The following is a 16,917-nucleotide window of genomic DNA, read 5'->3' on the forward strand; positions in this document are numbered from 1 at the left end:
AAAAAAAAAAAAAAAAAAAAAAAAAAAAGAAAAAAAATATACCTAACGCGATTCAATCGAGAAGTTTGTTAACAATTTCTAAAATAAATAGTCAAACATAACGATCGCGTATCGAATTAGTTTTATTATCAGGCTTATTCTTTTTGATATTGGTCTACGTGTATTTATCTTAATTACGTGATTATATCATTTCGCATTGAGCCGTTTATTGAAATTAGATAAAAATATAACGAGGTTGATAATTTCATTAGATTAAAATTAGATAGAATGGAATGCGGTAACAAAAGAAATATTAAGACGTCGACCTACTTCTTTCCAATCGAACACGAAATACGCTAATTTTATTCGCGTGTCTGTTAAAGCGTGTAAATACAACATGTAAATAAATTGCGTATTACTTAGATATTTCATGTTTCAACGAATTGGACAAAAATGTGAAACTTTCGAAGAAAGTTCAAGGCGGATTTTAGCGAACATATGCGTTATAAGCGAAATATAACGCATGCTCGAGAGTTTATATGCAAGCGTTACCTTTTCTTGCTAGATTATTATATCCATGAAGAGAGGGCGAGGGCGAGGGCGAGGAAAAGGGAGAGGAAAAGAGTGACGCAGCGGAGCGTGGAGAACGCACGACAAAAATACAAACGACGGACCTAGTTTTCGCAATTACAACCGATATGGAGCGAAAGTTACTTCTTGCTATTTCTTTATTTATTTCTTTATTTATTTTTTTCTTTCTTTCTTTCTTTTTCGTTCTATCATATTTTCTAAACAAATATTTATATTCATATATATATATATTTAACTTTCCTATTTTAGAAAAATGTAAAAAATTATATTTGGCAATGTTATCTTGCGTGTATTGATTACGATAAAATGTAAATCGGGGCATGGCAAACTTTTACGAGCCAAGACCCACTTTCGAGTACGCGCTCGAAAGTATAATTACCGTAAGAGAATTTGATCGATAAAAATACAATTGGAAATAAATTTCATATAGAATAGATTTACGAGTAATATAGACAATAAAATGAATTATCAAAAATATTGATTCCAGTGTGTGTCTGATTTTAACTAAATCAATTTTAAATAATTGATTCGATCAATGATTCTGAATAAATCAAAGTGGGGAGAGGAACAACAACAACAACATACGAGATAATTCGTTTGTTTTTGTATTTAGATATTTTAACTGGATAATGTGTGCGGATTATTTGAAAATGTTTCGATAGGATCTTTCGATGATCGATTAGTCGAAAATGTCCGCGTTTATCGATGATGCGCATACCGCGAACTCAGGTTTGTTAGTTTGCGCGCGTGCCACTCGCATTCTGTTCTCCGGATACACGCGTGGCATTACGTCTGCGCCAGTTAACGACGACGACGACGACGACGACGACGACGACACGACGACAACACAACAACAACGACCAAGAGGAAGTGGAAGACGAAGACGAAGACTATGACGAGAAACGACGATAATAAACGATGGTATCAACGACGATGGAAAGCCGCACGACGCAAGTCTTCTTTGCAAACCCTGACACTTTTGCGTGCACACCTTCTTCTCACTTTGCTTGCCTTGTTAACAGATTGACTGTTATAGTGATCATCCGTGATCATCGTCTTCCTATTTCGCCTAAATTTTATTTCGATCATCATCGATGCATTGATATTTTTGGTTTTATTTTCCCAATTTATAAATAATACGATTTCTCATCTCGAATATAAATCAACATATTTTATGTTTAATATTAATCAATGTTATATGCAATTTGTATCCCTAATTGTTTATCTAAATTATTTTATTTATAAACAAATATTATTATATATTAGGGTCTATATGTAGTAATTCAATTTATAGGGATGTAAATTAAAAAATGCATAATTATGGTTTTACGATATTCAAAGAAGAGAATCGTGGGAAATTGATAAGACAAATAGTATTACGTTAAATATTCTTATTACTCTTTGTGAAGAAATAACTGTAGGGTTTTTCGATTCGATCAAGTATACGTCGATAGACACGATGAATGATCTATTTAATGATAATGATAATAAAAAAAGAAAGAAAAAGGAAAAGATAAAATGGCGAATTGGAATCGAATCGAGTACGGGGCCAACGCCCTTGAACTCGATCGCCGTGACAATAGAGAACGCTCTTACGCATATATTTCTAAAGAAAGTTTTCAGCCGTCCGGTTTTGCGCTGGCGTAGGCGTCTCTTTGTTCTGCAAATGTATGCGCAAGCTCTAATATTATTTTATCTACTTAATATATTATAAGTACATAGAAATGGAGGGATAACAAAAATGTAGAAATGTTGTTTTTAAAATTCTATCAGAAGTAAAATATACAAAAATTATTTTCGAGCAACAGATAACAAAGTAGTCAAATTAAAATGAAACAACAGTATCCCGTTAACTCGGTTCTTCCCTTGTAAGAGGTGTCCGGTTTCACTCGTAAATCTGTGCTTTTGCATAACGCGAATTAGATCGTTGTAGTATATTAGGCTATTACGTTGCATAAACGATGAGACAGACGTCGCCATTGGATGCAATTACATCTTTCTGGTATGAGATACTTCTCAATGATGTCAGCTTCAGCTTTATTATCGTTAAACTATCGATACGTAATGAAGATTAGTAAAGAAATTGAAAAATTAACTTAAAATTTTTCAATAAAATATTACTAATGTAAAGTATACATACACACACCGATAGATTTAAATATAAAATAATAACAAAGAGATATATATATATATATATATATATATATAGCATAAGGTGTATAATATTACTAATAAAATAATTGACATTATTTGACGAACCCTTCTTTCTCTCCGTCTTTTACAGAATTTGAAGAAACGTTTAAACGATTTGCGCAAACGTCTTGATCGTTACTCTACCAGGCTAACAGAAGTTGGTAGCACGAATATAAGCTCACACACGAGAGTAATATTGCGTTAGTAGATTCGCGCGTGCTCTTTCGTGTCTCACTTTTACACTCGCCGGTATCCACGTGGCTAACAACTGTTGACACACGCGTGTGCTGCTTCCTTCCCCATGTGCTCGAGGAGAAGTGACTCCTCTCTTCAATTATCGAGGAAAAACCTTCTCCTCGTCATTCCTCCTTCTTACACCTGAACTATCTTACTTTTTTCTTCGATAATTTTATTACAATGATATTCGAACGATTTCAAATTACAATTGTTTGTTTACCTAATCGTCATAGAATTATAGATTTTTTTGTCAATTCTTTTCTTAGAATGTTTTCTATAATTGTCTTGTGTGCTTTGTGAATTGGCTGCCATCAATTTCATTTGATCCGTTAATACACACATTCAAAAAGTTTCCCCTACTTCTATTTATAATTTATTATATGAAATTGCATCGAATAAATAGATCGAAGGTCGTAATTAACGATACCGAGAACCCATCCATCGTACGTTTTAATCCCAATCTACCAACTCATAAACTCGTTTAGTCACGCGGACGTTCGCAGATGACACGTCCCTCTTCAATGACCCATTCATTCATTCGTTCATTCATTCATGCTTTTCTCGAAGAGAAATTTACTTTACTATACGGAAATTCTACAAAGTTAAAGATCTTAAACCAACAACCTTCGCGTATTCCTCTGTTTTCTTTTTTTTTCTTTTTTTCTCTACGAACAACATTGTCCTTAAGATCTGCATAATCCACCCTAGTCGTTCATTTAACAAACCCCCCCCCCGCCCCGAGGAAAAATGAATAGAACTAAAAGCTTTTTAAGAAGGAAACAGTAAATCCGCGCGTCCGGAAGGTCCGTTCGCGTGAGAAGACGACAAATTTTGCGAAAAACCTGGGTAAACGCGTAACGGTCGCTTCGCACGCTATTATCCATCCTCGTTTATGCGATAAACCTGTTTTACGAGAACGATTCAAAAGGCTTACAGGTGACCGTGCCATGCGTACTAATTTCAACTCCCTCGAAAGAGTACCGAAACCGAACAAATTTCATGCTTCTTTTATCTTCTATTCTTTTTTTTTTTCGAGTCTTACTTAAATCTCTATAAATCGATTGACGTTTAATCGTTAAATAATAAGTCATCATTTTGTAGGAATAAACGTAATGCATAATCAACTCATTGCTATAAGTCTTCTTGCATTCAAAGTTTGAATGAATGTGTGTATACGTTTGCGTGCCAATTAAAGAATGCTCAGTTCGTTGGTTACTTTTAATTGTTCTTAATTAAGCTAAATGTTGTACGTGGTCCAACGTCATGTTGTGTAATAATGGATAACGGTTTTGCTAAATTAATAGAACCCTCTTACAAATTTATTGTACACGATTATATACGTTAAATATATTATAATATATTAAAAGATAATGATTTTCTCTCTCTCTCTCTCTCTCTTTGGAGTTATATAAAATATTACAAATTCAAAATTCAATTGATAATATAATATGATGAAAAATGAAACACGATATTGCTATCCAACGATACTATAATATAATATCTTATACAATTTTAAACTTTCATAATTACATAAGTTGCATGTACATATGCAAATAGAAATATACACGTGATAGATCGATGCTGGATTATAATATTATAATTATGATTGTATGATAGTATTAGTAATAGTAATAATAATATAGTAATATATCTAATATAAGATTAAATAAAAAGAAAAGAAAAACTAGCCGATACACTAACGGTATAATAGTTGGCTACAACGAGTTGCACGATCTCAATTAACGATTCGAAATCTCCCCCGGCATTTTCTCTCTCTCTCTTGATTTTATTTTCTTTTGTTCTCCGTCTGTCTGTATATATCTTTGTTTCTCTTTTAAAAAGGGGAGAAGCAGGAAGATGGATCAAAGAGCAGATCCAGAGCGGCTCTTCTCTCGACCACCCGTCGACCGGTTTCCGTTTGCGTTTCATTGACTCCTTGAACTTACGAATGATTCGCTCATTCCTTCGTCAAATCATTAAAACTTCGAGTTACCCAAACGTAAGTATCTTATCATTGAGAAAGAAAAAAAAGAAAAAAAAAGGGAAAGCTTCATAGAAAGGAAAAAAAGAATAGACCGGTAAGAAGAAGCTTTGGATAAGGGGTTATCTGTATTGTTTTATTTCTTTGGTTTGTTGTTGTTGTTATTTTCTTTATCATAATCAATGAAGTAATTTAATCTCCGAGGATAACCGGTCCTCTGTTAGTCGAGTACTCCCTGACTTGGATGATATCGAATAATGATTTTGTTCGTTTTAACGCAACGATCTCGTAACGAAATAAAATTATTTATGCGATATAACGAAGATATGTATATTTATTGTTAACTCACCTTCAATTCGGCATTTCGTCCTGCATCGTGCGAGTGTCGACGATGGAAAGCCGTCACGCTCGAAATTATCGTCGAGACGATCATGCGGACACGGATGATTAATTTCTATTCCTTCGATCCTTTTATTTTATTGATCTTATTGATCAAATCTCAACGAGATCTCGAGGAGAGCATTTTCAAACACGTTTGTCAACACAATTTAGAAAAAGTCTGTCGCGATATTCGAACACGTGTTCTTGATACCTGGCACGCGTACACATTTAATTCATCTAATTTAATCGATGAGATCTTCTCTCAGATTATAAAGATCGATACTATTAATAGGATATAGCAACACAAATCACAATAACACGATTATACGATGATTGCCAAGAAAAATATATATTTCGTTTTTCTTTTTATAAATTATTTTTAATAAAATATATACACACCGATAATAACAAAAAATCACTGACTCCCACGTCGAATTAATTTGTTCTCGTATAATAATTTAATCCAAAGTAAAATAGACAAAATTTTTTATAATATTAACAGTAATAATAATTTTTTAGAAGAACTTTTAAAAGTAATGACGAAACGCAGCTGGCAAAACGTCGAACGATACTGATAGCTCGTGCCTCTCGTGAAAGCTCCCTGCCTTCTCTGTCTTTCTTTTCTCCCTCCTCTTTCCTACACCGATCCTTCCTTCCTTCCTTCCTCCCTCTTACACTACCCCTTCTCTTTTCCTTCATACTCCAACCCTTTACTTTTCTACGGAATAAAAATACTCGTCAAGCCGTTCTCATTGGTTTCCGAAAACGGCAACAATTTCCCACTAATTTCGAATCATTTTCCAATCCCAATGTAATCCAGATTAAAATTATAATAATTATCCACACACAGGGGATAAAAAAACAAAAAGAAATATTGATTCCTTTATTGAGGTATACTAAACGCGAATTTGTACGTATACGATTAAACATTTAATTGAAAAGAGTTTAATGATCGTTATTATTCAATGGAAATAAAGACGACATTTAAAAAAAAAACCATGAAAAGGAGAAAAGGAAAAAGAAAATAAATGAATAAGTGTTGGTAAGCAAGTTAAAATTAAATTGAAAAGGGTTTTGATGTAAATATTAGAAAGAGAAATAATCGTAAAAGATCTATCAGGCACGTGCTCAAGGTACCAGGCACGGTGAGTCAGAGAATGAAATAAAAATGAAAAGATAAGTCGTTCGTATTTCGTGTGTAACGACTTCGCGTATACGTAAACGGCTTCCTCCTTTTGTTCCCCCATGGCGTAAAAGCGCCCGTATAACGTGCCATGCAAGAGAAGTATAATCCAACACAGACAGAAGCTTAATCACAACGTCGGGACATTAGCCTCGTAAAAAGAAGAAGAAAAAGGATAAAAAAAAAAAAACACACACACACACACATAGAAGAAAAGAGTAAGTAAACTCGACTATTTTCTTTCTAGTTACGCAGCTGGATCGTGCTTTTTTTCCTGTGTGCGCCTTTATGGTGAATAACCATACAATGAAAGTCACGTATCTCGTATGTGCACACCGAGGTGACGAGAGCACGTGCGCCTCTTTACAAAGGGATAGCAAAATGAGTAAGGTAAGGTAAGGTACGCTTGTTGTGCGTGATTTCGTAAGACCGTTAGTACATCATTTGAGCACCCTCCCACCCCCCACTCCACTCCCCCCCTTTATTCAGGATAATGGGCTTAGAGGTTTCTTCTATAGAATTTTTTGTCTTCGTTTATTAACCCTTTGTACTCGAAGCCTTTTTCGTTCGAACGAATCAGCAACTCCAGACGATTTTCCGGATATTTGTTGAATTTCTTACAAGTATCTTCAAATGATTTCAAAAAAGGACATTCGTTAAACATTAAACTCTATATCGTTGTTTTGTGTGTTATTATATAAAGCAATTTCCATGATGCAAGTATCGTAAGTAATATGTGGAAAGACGTCCCAATCTTTCGTCAGATTTTATTCCTTCGGAGCAAATTTCGCAAATCCTTTTTAACTGAGTTTATCGGAATTATCGTGTTAAACCGAGTTGTAACAAAGAATAATCTTTTCGAGTGCAAAGGATTATTCATATAAGGCATATGTGTATTATAAAAGTTGATGGTTTTTTTTTTTAAGACTAACTGCTATTATATTTCTTTTCGTATATATGAGAATGTATTATATTATAAAGTATTCCTCTTATCCAGAATATAACTATTGCGAAAATGCGACGATCGTGACAGGATGAAATATGTACGTTGAAAAAGTGCGGGTGCTTGGAATGCTGTTAGTGAAATGTAGAGAATAAGAAAATAAATACCCAGAGACCGTAAACTAGAAATCGCACGCGACGAATACACGACTGTAAGCTAGTATAGCTACACAACAACCCAACTAGTTATCTATCTACCTACCTACCTACCTATCTTCCTACCTGCCTACCTACCTGCCTACCTACCTACCTACTTACCTACCCATCTAACTACCTAACTTAACTCTTAAGGTTGAAACTTGTGGAGCACCGATTTATCACAAAAAGGATTCAGAAAATGCGAGAGGTTAAATTGTGCTTACGTGATTATTCTCGTACCCCCCCTCCCCACTCCCCATAGAAATAAATACGTGCTACTACACCCATGGTTGGCAACGCACTATACGTGATAATAACATTTCCGGTCGTAGTAGTTGTAGAAGCTCATGATTCTCGTTAAACAAAGAGTCAAAAAACGCGAGGGTAGAAAAAGATGAGAAAACATTTTATTATTATTCCTCCGACACGCGTGCTAAGAGAACAACAAGAACAACAAAATCAAGAAAGAAGTGATTGTGTGAATAAACAAAGACGTGAACAATCGTTTCTATCTGATCCCCCTTCCTCCTCCCCCTCTCCATCCCCCTTCCCCCAAGCCGTACCTGGTCAATTCTTCAAGCCTAAGGATCGTTATCTCGATAGTCGGTTACAATCTTCCTGCTTGATATAAATCAAGATTTTATTTTCTTATCTATTAGTGTTAACGAGTTAGAACGCAATTTAACGATCTATGTAATGTTTCATTAATTGTAAGTATTAAACGAATGATGTAATTAGGGGGAGGGGAAGGGTGGGGGTTGTTGCTTATCCAAGATGATAATCAAAACGATCATATACACACACACACATGCGATTTTCACGAATTCGGCGAACCGTTGCACGAGTGTGTTACTTCGAAAAGTTACCTTCTCCAACGTTCTTTCGTTATCTACAAACGGAGGGGAAGTAATGTTTTTTTTTTCTATACCTTTCACAATGTGTGGAAAGCGATACGTAGAGTTTCACGTAATTTCATTTCAACAAATGTATATTAGATGTCTCGCGAGAAAATGCATATGATTAAATCGTTTTCTCTAAATCTTAATATTACAATATTTTTCTATATATTATTATTAACAATTACATTGCATGTGTGTATGTTTGCATACGTTATCACAGTTGATGGGAACAATTATAAGAGATAAGAAGATTAAAAAAAATCATGCGTGAGGTGATAATAAATGAAAATAGAACGCGTTCCCTCCCATATATATTTTTATATGAATCTATCAATTTATATATATGCAATAAAATTATTATAAACATAAAGAAATAAATATTAAATATATATATATATATAATGTATTATTATTTAAATAATATAAAAAAAATATGAAATTCTGTTTACCTTGGCATTGGTAAAACCGATGGATTCGTAATCCGAATCCACGTAGAAGATGGAATTCGTTTCTCGACGAGGCCACATGTCTCTCGCATAAAATTATTCCCATCGTGCCTTTTGCATCACTAAACTTACGACTCATTGTCTATACTCTTAACGCATTATTTACTTATTGTTCACACAGTATTGATCCAAGACTCGATTATTAGCGACTTACGATTTCGATCTGAATGAAATGAGAAATAAAAGTCAATCCTCGTAACGTAAACACGATTCTTCGAACAATATCTATCAGATAAGATCGAAATAGATCGACGATTAATGATTTTATTTCATCGATCGTAACAATTAATAATATGAACCTTTAAGTTTACACGATTTCTTGTTATTTATTTGTTTTTTTCTACTAATGCGTTTGCGAAAATAATCGTTTACTTTAAAAATTGTCGATTATTTTTGTGTACAATTTGATAATCTTTACTATAAAATGATTAAAAAATACATAAAAGCAACTATTTATAAGTTCTTTTCATGTCCGTAGTCCTACGAAAACTGGAAAGCGAAACGTTGCTCCCACAACTTCTCCCATTTGTGCACGCAACGTATCCTCCCTACTCTGTCAATGAATATACCCTCTTCCCCTCCCCACCCCCTTTATTTCTCTCTCCCTCTTTTTATTCTATGTATTTATACGTATGGTGGTCACCCTCTCTTGGCAATGAATTATTTAAGTAATTCATTAAATTCGTTGTTCATCGAAAATTGTTAAAAAAAATTCGAATTGGTGCTTATATTTGCTTGCCAATCCAAAATCACATGATTCGTTTTCTTTTCTTTTCTTTTTTTTATTTTTCTTTTGTAATAAAATATTAAAGAACACCTTCAAACAATTTTGATAATCAACTTTAATCGATAAAGGAAAATTTGTAATTGTATCTTTAGTCAAGTTTATATTTTCGATGCGTGATATCAAGGGATAAATTAAAATATGGAAAATATTATCACGTGAAGATTGAAGATGTGAATTATGCTTTCGTGGACTAAAAGACTCGTATGAACATGCTATCGCAAGGATTGCCTACGGTGTCAACACCTCCACGACTCACAATCAGTCGTGACAAAATCAAACCGGTTTGATTCTTCAGTCGTGGCAATAGCAACCGTGAAACAGGATGTCTAAGAAGATAATTATACTATTTAGTTAGTTTATTTCCACCGTCGTCAATTAAAAATTGACTATTCTCAATGTGCAAAAAAAAAAAAAAAAGAAAAGAAAAAAAAACATGACAGAGCATGATTCACGTTCGTGGACTTAACAATAAAACGCTCTTGAAACGTGCTATGATTTTCGTGAAAACTTGACCAAAAAAATCTTCGCACCCTTTTTTATATAAAACGTAATAACAAAATGTAGTTATGACGACGCCGTTAGAAAATTGATGGGTGCATCGATAAATGTCGGATAACATGTAGAAAAAAAAAAAAAATACACAACATTTTAAATTCCAGTTAAAATAAATTAGAATTAATTTGATTGAAACATTTGCAAAAGAAAAAAGAAAAATCTACGAATATGACCGTTGGCGTAGAATTGTTAAATACACCAGAACCACATTTAATACCAGGGTAAGAGTCGTTAACCTCGAAAGAAAAAGAAAAAGAAACAGAGAGAAAGGAAAAATATTTTCCACAAAAATAAGATTAGCGAAGAAATAATCGAATGATTTATATTTCTCTTAGATATACCGGTTTTTCTCCTCAATATCGTTATCGATGCGGAGAAACTTATGGAAGTCTCACCCATAAACTTCTTCTCGATCCTTGCGTGAATCATTCGGAAACACTTGTTTTATCGAATCGTGCCACCGACGATTATCAAGTAAAGTTATCTCGGTATTTTTATTCAATGTAATGTGTCATTTCCCTTGTTAATATTATATATTATTATATTTGTATTAGTAAGAGTAAACATTAAATTCCAAAAAAAAAAATACGCATATAGGTGAGCAGACCTCCTAAAAATGACATAGACATCGTCAATTCGCGATTCAAAAGAACAGATCCCATTTATGTTCATCCGACTATTCCAGGCTACGAAGGTATTTGCGTGTTTCGATGGTCGAACGATAAAAATCAATTATTTCAATCCTTGCAACAGGTTTTGTACCAAATTTCAATGCAAATTGCGGACAAAGATACACGGTACTCGCTACCGAAGGATTAGCCGAATTTGAAAGGCAACAAATTAAAAATAAAGAGGCACTTAATCAACTCGAAACAGTAATTGCTTTACAAAGCGGAAGAAGTGAACCGCGAAATTTAAAAGATCGTTTGGTAACGTCAAACTTTCATTGACATATATATATATATATACATAGATCCAAATTTTTATTTGCAACAATTGATTATTTAGCTAATCGAAAGTCAATTTAAATTACCTATGATCACCGTTCGTCCCGATTGCGTCGGAGTTATGAGAAACTTGCCGGTCGATGAACAATACGAAGTTCCACGAGATCATGCTCCTTCCCCTTACTTTATGGATAATGCCAACCCTACAAAATATTTTATTAGCGGCAAGTATTGTTATATATATATAAAAAAAAAAAAAAAGAATGAGAACAAAATTGAAATTTTTCATCCAATTTGAATTCGAATAAAAATTAGCGTAATTCGGCTGTTTCGATCTGCGATTTTTACCGTTTCTATGGTTCATAATAATTAGTTTAGACAAATCCTATCTTAAAATCAAATTTATAATTATTACTATATTTACATTCGTATGTGTGTTGTAATTGCAAGATGACTCTTACGAGTAGCGAGAGTCGAACGCGTTATTCTTTCATTAGACAAACCGTCAGAAGTGCGTAAAAAAAATTGCAATTACAATTTTTTGGCAAAACGAGTGATATTAATTTTTTGTCAATGAAGGATATGCTGGACATATTCCATATGGATATGCACACTTTGGAGCAACCAATGTACCTGCTACCAATAGTGCACTTTGTGATTTTACTTCAAATTATCGACATCGGCAAAGCACCGAATGGGCACCTGTAACAATTTCAAAACCTGATCCCCCTCTTCTTATTCAATCGACTGAAATTTATCATAAACACGTTGGTTTGTTACCTAATTATCTTGGTCATGTTCCCGGGCAGACATTTAGGTAATTTTAATCTTTATCTTTTTTTCTCTCATTCATTATAATTTCTTGAATAAATATATGTTCTCTTAGATTTGGTAAAACATTTGGTGCTGATACCAAAGATGCAAAGAGATGGCTCCGCGGCGATTTTTCAACATAAATTTCTAATAACATAGTTAATCGATAAGCAAGGGTAATAAATAGCATGTACAATTTACGCATATATAAACATATAAATACAAATTACGCATATGATCAAATATTTAACAAAAATTATTCATTTCACAGTATTTTTAAAAAATGTATAAAACGAGAGATTTGTTATTATGATTTTGATTTCCATTCCATCAAAATTTTGGCTGCATTTTCCAAGTTTTCGTCTTTCTGTAAACAAATTCGATTCCACCAGTATGTTTTAAATAATGCATTATTATATATGCAATTACAATTAATTAAATACCTTTATAAAGCAATATCGTACAAAGTTCTCGGCTAAGTGTTTGTGTTCGGATGAATAGAAAGCGGATACAGGAATACCTTGAAGACCAACATTCTTAGTCATCCACTTAGTAAATCTATAATCTCTATTATCATCCGTTTCCTCTTCCAATTTAGTCTTTTTCTCTAAAGCTGTCCAATCGGCTATCATAAAGTAACCACCTTCTGGGACAGTAGGCAACATGCCCACATCCCTAAGAAATTTAGCCATATAATCTCGTTTTGGTAATAATTCTTTTGGTAAACTGAAGAAGTAACAGTTGGATTGATCAAATCTTTCCATTTCTTCTTCAAATCCAAGTGCCACAGCCTCCTACTCATTAAATATTGTTTATATGTTTAATAACTATATCCACATGTATATAAATAGAATTTATAATTATTTATATAATATATTACTTGAAGTGGAGTCGAGCAAGTATAAACTACATTTTGGTGTACAATTTGTAAGTTGTGCAAAAGATTTGCCGGTCCATATGCCCAGCCTATTTTCCAACCGGTGACACTAAATGATTTGCCTGCAGATCCAATGGTGATAGTGCGCTCATACATGCCAGGTAATGATGCTAAAAAAATGATAAAATGCTTATTAAAATCTTATTACTACAGCAATTTTATTATGTCAATCAAATTATCACCTATTCTAACATGTTGACTGGATCCATAAACAATCCACTCGTAAACTTCATCCGACACAACAAGAGTATTCCACTTTTTGGCAAGATCTGCTATAAATTGTAATTCATCCAATGTATATACTTTCCCGATAGGATTGTTTGGTGTATTGATTACAATTCCTTTTGTTTTTTCATTAAAAAGCTTTTCCAATTCTTTCTTATCAAATGTCCAATCGGCAGAACTAAGTGGACCATTAGTATTTTTCTATATGGTACAAATTAAAAAATAATATTCATTAATATAATCACAATACAAAAAGCAATAATAGTTTCTTTATCTATTTATAAAACTGCACCTTAACTTTTATTATTATTACGATTTCACTTACCGGTTTTAAGGGTATGAATCTAGGAATACCGCCAACAATACGAACCATTGGAACATAACAATCATAAAATGGTTCGATTATAATCCACTCGTCACCTGCATTTGTATGACCTTGTAATGCGGTATATAATGCTTCATAAGCTCCAACAGTAACAAGAACTTCATTATTTGGATCCAACTTACGCTTTAAGAGTTTAGAATATAACTTTGCAATTGCGTTGATTAATCTTGGATGTCCCTGTTAAAATTCAATTGATATTTAAGTACTCAACTTGTATCATATCTATAAAATACTTACAAAACCTCGCGTGTATTGTTGAAGAAGAGGATTTGAGCTGTTTGTGGTAGAAGCTAAAGCTTTTGTAATACTTTCAGGGGCGTGAAAGTCTGGAAAACCTTGACCCAAGTTTAATGGCTTATACTTTAAAGCAAGTTGAATATATTCAACCCTAAGGAAAAGTTGTTTTAGATATATATTAAATTGAAATAATTTCAATAATTTATAAAGTGTTTGTTAATTACCAGACAGATTTGTCATTGCCCTTAAAACGACTTGGTAATTCGAATTTCGACATCACAGCAGAATAGCTTTGAATACTTCTGAGCGTATTAGTATAAGTTGATAATTTGGTTATTATTCTGCATATGCTTGTTCTAGCTAACATCTATAAAAAGATTTTATATTCCAGATAAAAAGTTCTAGACATACATGATATAAGAAACCTATATTACACTTTTTATTCCTATTTTTTAATTCTCATGTTTACATTACCATAATGTGATATTCGAATAAAGTAAATATAAAATCTAACTATGATTGTTAATTGGAATTAATAATACACAATTATTTACAAGGAAAATATACGTATATATACATGTATATACTGAGATATCAAAAACTGTACTTGAATTTAAGTAGTTCAACAATGAATAAATAACAAATTGATATACAAACAGAATACATTAATGTAAATTGCAAAAAAAAATTTAACAAATTAGAAATTCTGATAAAACTTACATAATTGTACGTATGACACCAGTCGTATTTATTCTGGCGGGAAAATTAAGATTATATTCACACTAACATAACATATGTACCGTACGATTAACTTTAAATACTCGTCTAAACAGTTCTAAACAATAGATTAAAATTGAAGTGTAATTTTTTAAATCTACCACGAAACGATAGTTTTTAAATGAATATAAATGTTTCTTATTAGTGGAATTATCAAAATGTCTACTTAAAAAGCTACGTTACTAAAGTGGATACATGTAATGCAGAATAACTGGATTAAGTATGGCTTACAAATATAGTTGTGCAACAAGTTGCTGAAAATAAAATTTTGAAAAAATATTCTAATATACCGCGTGATACCCTTTCTCTCCTACGATTGGTTGAGAAATTAAAGAAAAGACATTTCACTGTATGAGAAATAAGTTTGTTCTCTGTTATCTTATTAAATTTTATAAAACCGTATTTTAATTGTCATTCGCAAAAGTCAAACTTTTCGCGACGTTATTTTTATGGCTCTTATATTAATAAAATATAATTAACACACCGATTATATATTTTCTTATAATCGTATAGTGTATTTCATGTGTATATTATGTGCACTATGCCGATAATACGATGGTATTGGAAATATCGAATCGAAGCAAAAATCGAACTATCGAAGCAAAAATCGAAATATCGAAAAAAATTCGATAGTGTACAAGATCGATAGTAGTAGGTAGTAAGTGTGTAAAGTTTACTATGGTTAGCCTCACTTTTTAGCAGCATGGAGATGTACACCACATAAATATTTGTACTTTGTAATTTTAAATTCTTCAAATAATGGGTCAGAAAAGAAAAAATCGTGAGGAAAAGGATGATTTTGAATATGACCCTGCTCCTAAACATCTTCATGTAGCACATATTAAAAATCAAGAAAAGCGTCTTATTGTTATTCTAGAAAATGCACAATTAGAATCGGTTAAGGTAAGATTACTTCAATATTCATTTTATTAATTTCTTAATATTCTTCGTTAAGATTTATTAATATTAACACACACTTTCTACTATAATTTTAATAATTACACATATTTTCTACTATATTTTTAACTACATGTTTTCATTTGAATACAGGTCGGTAATAGTTTTGAATTACTGAATTGCGATGACCATTTAAGCATATTGAAAAAGAATAATCGAGAACCTGGTTCGTGTAGACCGGATATAACACATCAGTGTTTACTAATGTTGATGGATAGTCCTTTAAATAGAGCAGGCCTTCTACAAGTTTATATACATACTGAAAAAAATGTATTGATCGAAGTCAATCCACAAACAAGGATACCAAGAACGTTCAAACGATTTGCTGGTCTTATGGGTATAAACCTATCTTTCATACAAAATTGAATGTTTTTTTATTTATATAGGATTAGGTATTAAAAAGTATATGTATCGTCTTTGTTACAGTACAATTATTACACAAATACAGTGTCAGAGCATCGGATGGACCAATGAAGTTATTAAAAGTTATTAAAAATCCATGTACAAATCATCTCCCAGTTGGTTGTAAAAAACTTCTTATGTCATTTAATTCGAACAAAATAAAAAATCCTAGAGAATTAGTGCCAACCGAAGAACCAATCGCTATAGTTGTAGGAGCAATGGCGCATGGACAAGTAAATATTATATTGCTCTTAAAGACATTAATTATGAATCCTTATATTTATTTATTATTATAACTAACATGATCTTTGCGTACTTACTAGGTAACAACAGATTATACGGAAGATACTATATCTATCAGCAACTATCCTCTTTCGGGTGCTGTAACATGCAGTAAATTGTGCACCGCTTTTGAAGAAGTTTGGAATATAGTTTAAGAAATAATTTAATTATATAATAAAATATAAATAAATATAAATAATAGAGAATTATTTTCACATAATGTTAAGGCATGTGTACATTGTTTAAATGTAATATTTTATACATCCTTTCCTGGGAAGAAAAGTTTGAATCTTTTTTAAGAAAATTTTGAAAAAATAAATCTAAATATGTATAATATAATTTTTATTACAAAGTTCAATGAACTTAATAAATAACGAATGCAATAATGTTTTTCATAAGATTAGAAATTAGTGAAGAGTGAAAGAGAAAGTAGAGGAACGATGACTCATCAATATCTTACTATTCGTCTGATTGGTCCACGATAGAGGACGCTTCTGACGAAAACCAATCGCTAACCGGAACA

General features: G+C 32.4%; 4 protein-coding genes across 8 annotated transcripts in view; 2 read left to right on the top strand and 2 right to left on the bottom strand.

The window, feature by feature from the left end:
* Nucleotides 1-9,537, bottom strand: part of LOC106789105 — a 20,105-nt gene extending 10,568 nt beyond the window's left edge. The window contains exons 1-2 of one of the 3 annotated variants that reach the window (XM_014752985.1): nucleotides 9,390-9,537; nucleotides 9,034-9,253 (exon numbers count right to left, since the gene is read on the bottom strand). In XM_014752985.1, coding sequence (XP_014608471.1) covers nucleotides 9,034-9,111 — 78 coding nt within the window. In that variant the 5' untranslated portion in view covers nucleotides 9,112-9,253; nucleotides 9,390-9,537. Of the gene's footprint in view, nucleotides 1-5,330; nucleotides 5,991-9,033 lie in introns of those variants that run through there. The other 2 variants (XM_014752984.1, XM_014752983.1) reach the window with 2 other exon arrangements.
* A 1,063-nt stretch (nucleotides 9,538-10,600) lies between these two features.
* Nucleotides 10,601-12,344, top strand: LOC106789107 (UPF0605 protein CG18335-like). The gene is made up of 7 exons (XM_014752990.1): nucleotides 10,601-10,653; nucleotides 10,768-10,906; nucleotides 11,030-11,126; nucleotides 11,186-11,361; nucleotides 11,441-11,603; nucleotides 11,959-12,196; nucleotides 12,266-12,344. The coding sequence occupies exons 1-7, from the start codon at nucleotides 10,601-10,603 to the stop codon at nucleotides 12,333-12,335; spliced, it is 936 nt and encodes a 311-aa protein (XP_014608476.1). The 3' UTR covers nucleotides 12,336-12,344.
* Nucleotides 11,766-15,145, bottom strand: LOC106789106 (kynurenine--oxoglutarate transaminase 3). 3 transcript variants are annotated; one of them, XR_001381963.1, is made up of 9 exons: nucleotides 14,451-14,682; nucleotides 14,201-14,343; nucleotides 13,977-14,127; nucleotides 13,680-13,916; nucleotides 13,312-13,555; nucleotides 13,073-13,239; nucleotides 12,636-12,986; nucleotides 12,160-12,559; nucleotides 11,766-12,081 (listed from the first exon to the last, which is right to left on the bottom strand). XR_001381963.1 is itself a non-coding variant. In XM_014752989.1 (9 exons), the coding sequence occupies exons 3-9, from the start codon at nucleotides 14,341-14,343 to the stop codon at nucleotides 12,500-12,502; spliced, it is 1,353 nt and encodes a 450-aa protein (XP_014608475.1). In that variant the 5' UTR covers nucleotides 14,697-14,729; nucleotides 14,985-15,145; the 3' UTR covers nucleotides 12,366-12,499. The 3 variants fall into 3 exon arrangements, 2 of the variants coding, with proteins under 2 accessions (XP_014608475.1, XP_014608474.1); XM_014752989.1 differs by lacking the exons at nucleotides 11,766-12,081; nucleotides 14,451-14,682 and adding exons at nucleotides 14,697-14,729; nucleotides 14,985-15,145 and having other exon boundaries at nucleotides 12,366-12,559; XM_014752988.1 differs by lacking the exon at nucleotides 11,766-12,081 and having other exon boundaries at nucleotides 12,366-12,559; nucleotides 14,584-14,602.
* A 257-nt stretch (nucleotides 15,146-15,402) lies between these two features.
* Nucleotides 15,403-16,661, top strand: LOC106789077 (ribosomal RNA small subunit methyltransferase NEP1). The gene is made up of 4 exons (XM_014752917.1): nucleotides 15,403-15,656; nucleotides 15,804-16,047; nucleotides 16,137-16,345; nucleotides 16,436-16,661. The coding sequence occupies exons 1-4, from the start codon at nucleotides 15,513-15,515 to the stop codon at nucleotides 16,547-16,549; spliced, it is 711 nt and encodes a 236-aa protein (XP_014608403.1). The 5' UTR covers nucleotides 15,403-15,512; the 3' UTR covers nucleotides 16,550-16,661.
* The last annotated feature ends 256 nt before the right edge of the window (nucleotides 16,662-16,917 follow it).

Source organism: Polistes canadensis, unplaced genomic scaffold (genome assembly GCF_001313835.1).
Source record: "Polistes canadensis isolate GaletaPanama2010 unplaced genomic scaffold, ASM131383v1 scaffold_164, whole genome shotgun sequence".
Classification (NCBI taxonomy): Eukaryota; Metazoa; Arthropoda; class Insecta; order Hymenoptera; family Vespidae; genus Polistes; species Polistes canadensis.

Coding starts and splice junctions, on each gene's coding strand:
- LOC106789106 (XM_014752989.1), bottom strand. CDS start 14,343: ATGTTAGCTAGAACAAGCATATGCAGAATAATAACCAAATTATCAACT. Junction 13,917..13,976: donor AACAATACACGCGAGGTTTT/GTAAGTATTTTA, acceptor GAATTTTAACAG/GGACATCCAAGATTAATCAA. Junction 12,560..12,635: donor TACGATATTGCTTTATAAAG/GTATTTAATTAA, acceptor ATTTGTTTACAG/AAAGACGAAAACTTGGAAAA.
- LOC106789107 (XM_014752990.1), top strand. CDS start 10,601: ATGACCGTTGGCGTAGAATTGTTAAATACACCAGAACCACATTTAATA. Junction 11,604..11,958: donor TACAAAATATTTTATTAGCG/GCAAGTATTGTT, acceptor TTGTCAATGAAG/GATATGCTGGACATATTCCA. Junction 12,197..12,265: donor GTTCCCGGGCAGACATTTAG/GTAATTTTAATC, acceptor ATGTTCTCTTAG/ATTTGGTAAAACATTTGGTG.
- LOC106789077 (XM_014752917.1), top strand. CDS start 15,513: ATGGGTCAGAAAAGAAAAAATCGTGAGGAAAAGGATGATTTTGAATAT. Junction 16,048..16,136: donor ACGATTTGCTGGTCTTATGG/GTATAAACCTAT, acceptor TCTTTGTTACAG/TACAATTATTACACAAATAC. Junction 16,346..16,435: donor GAGCAATGGCGCATGGACAA/GTAAATATTATA, acceptor CGTACTTACTAG/GTAACAACAGATTATACGGA.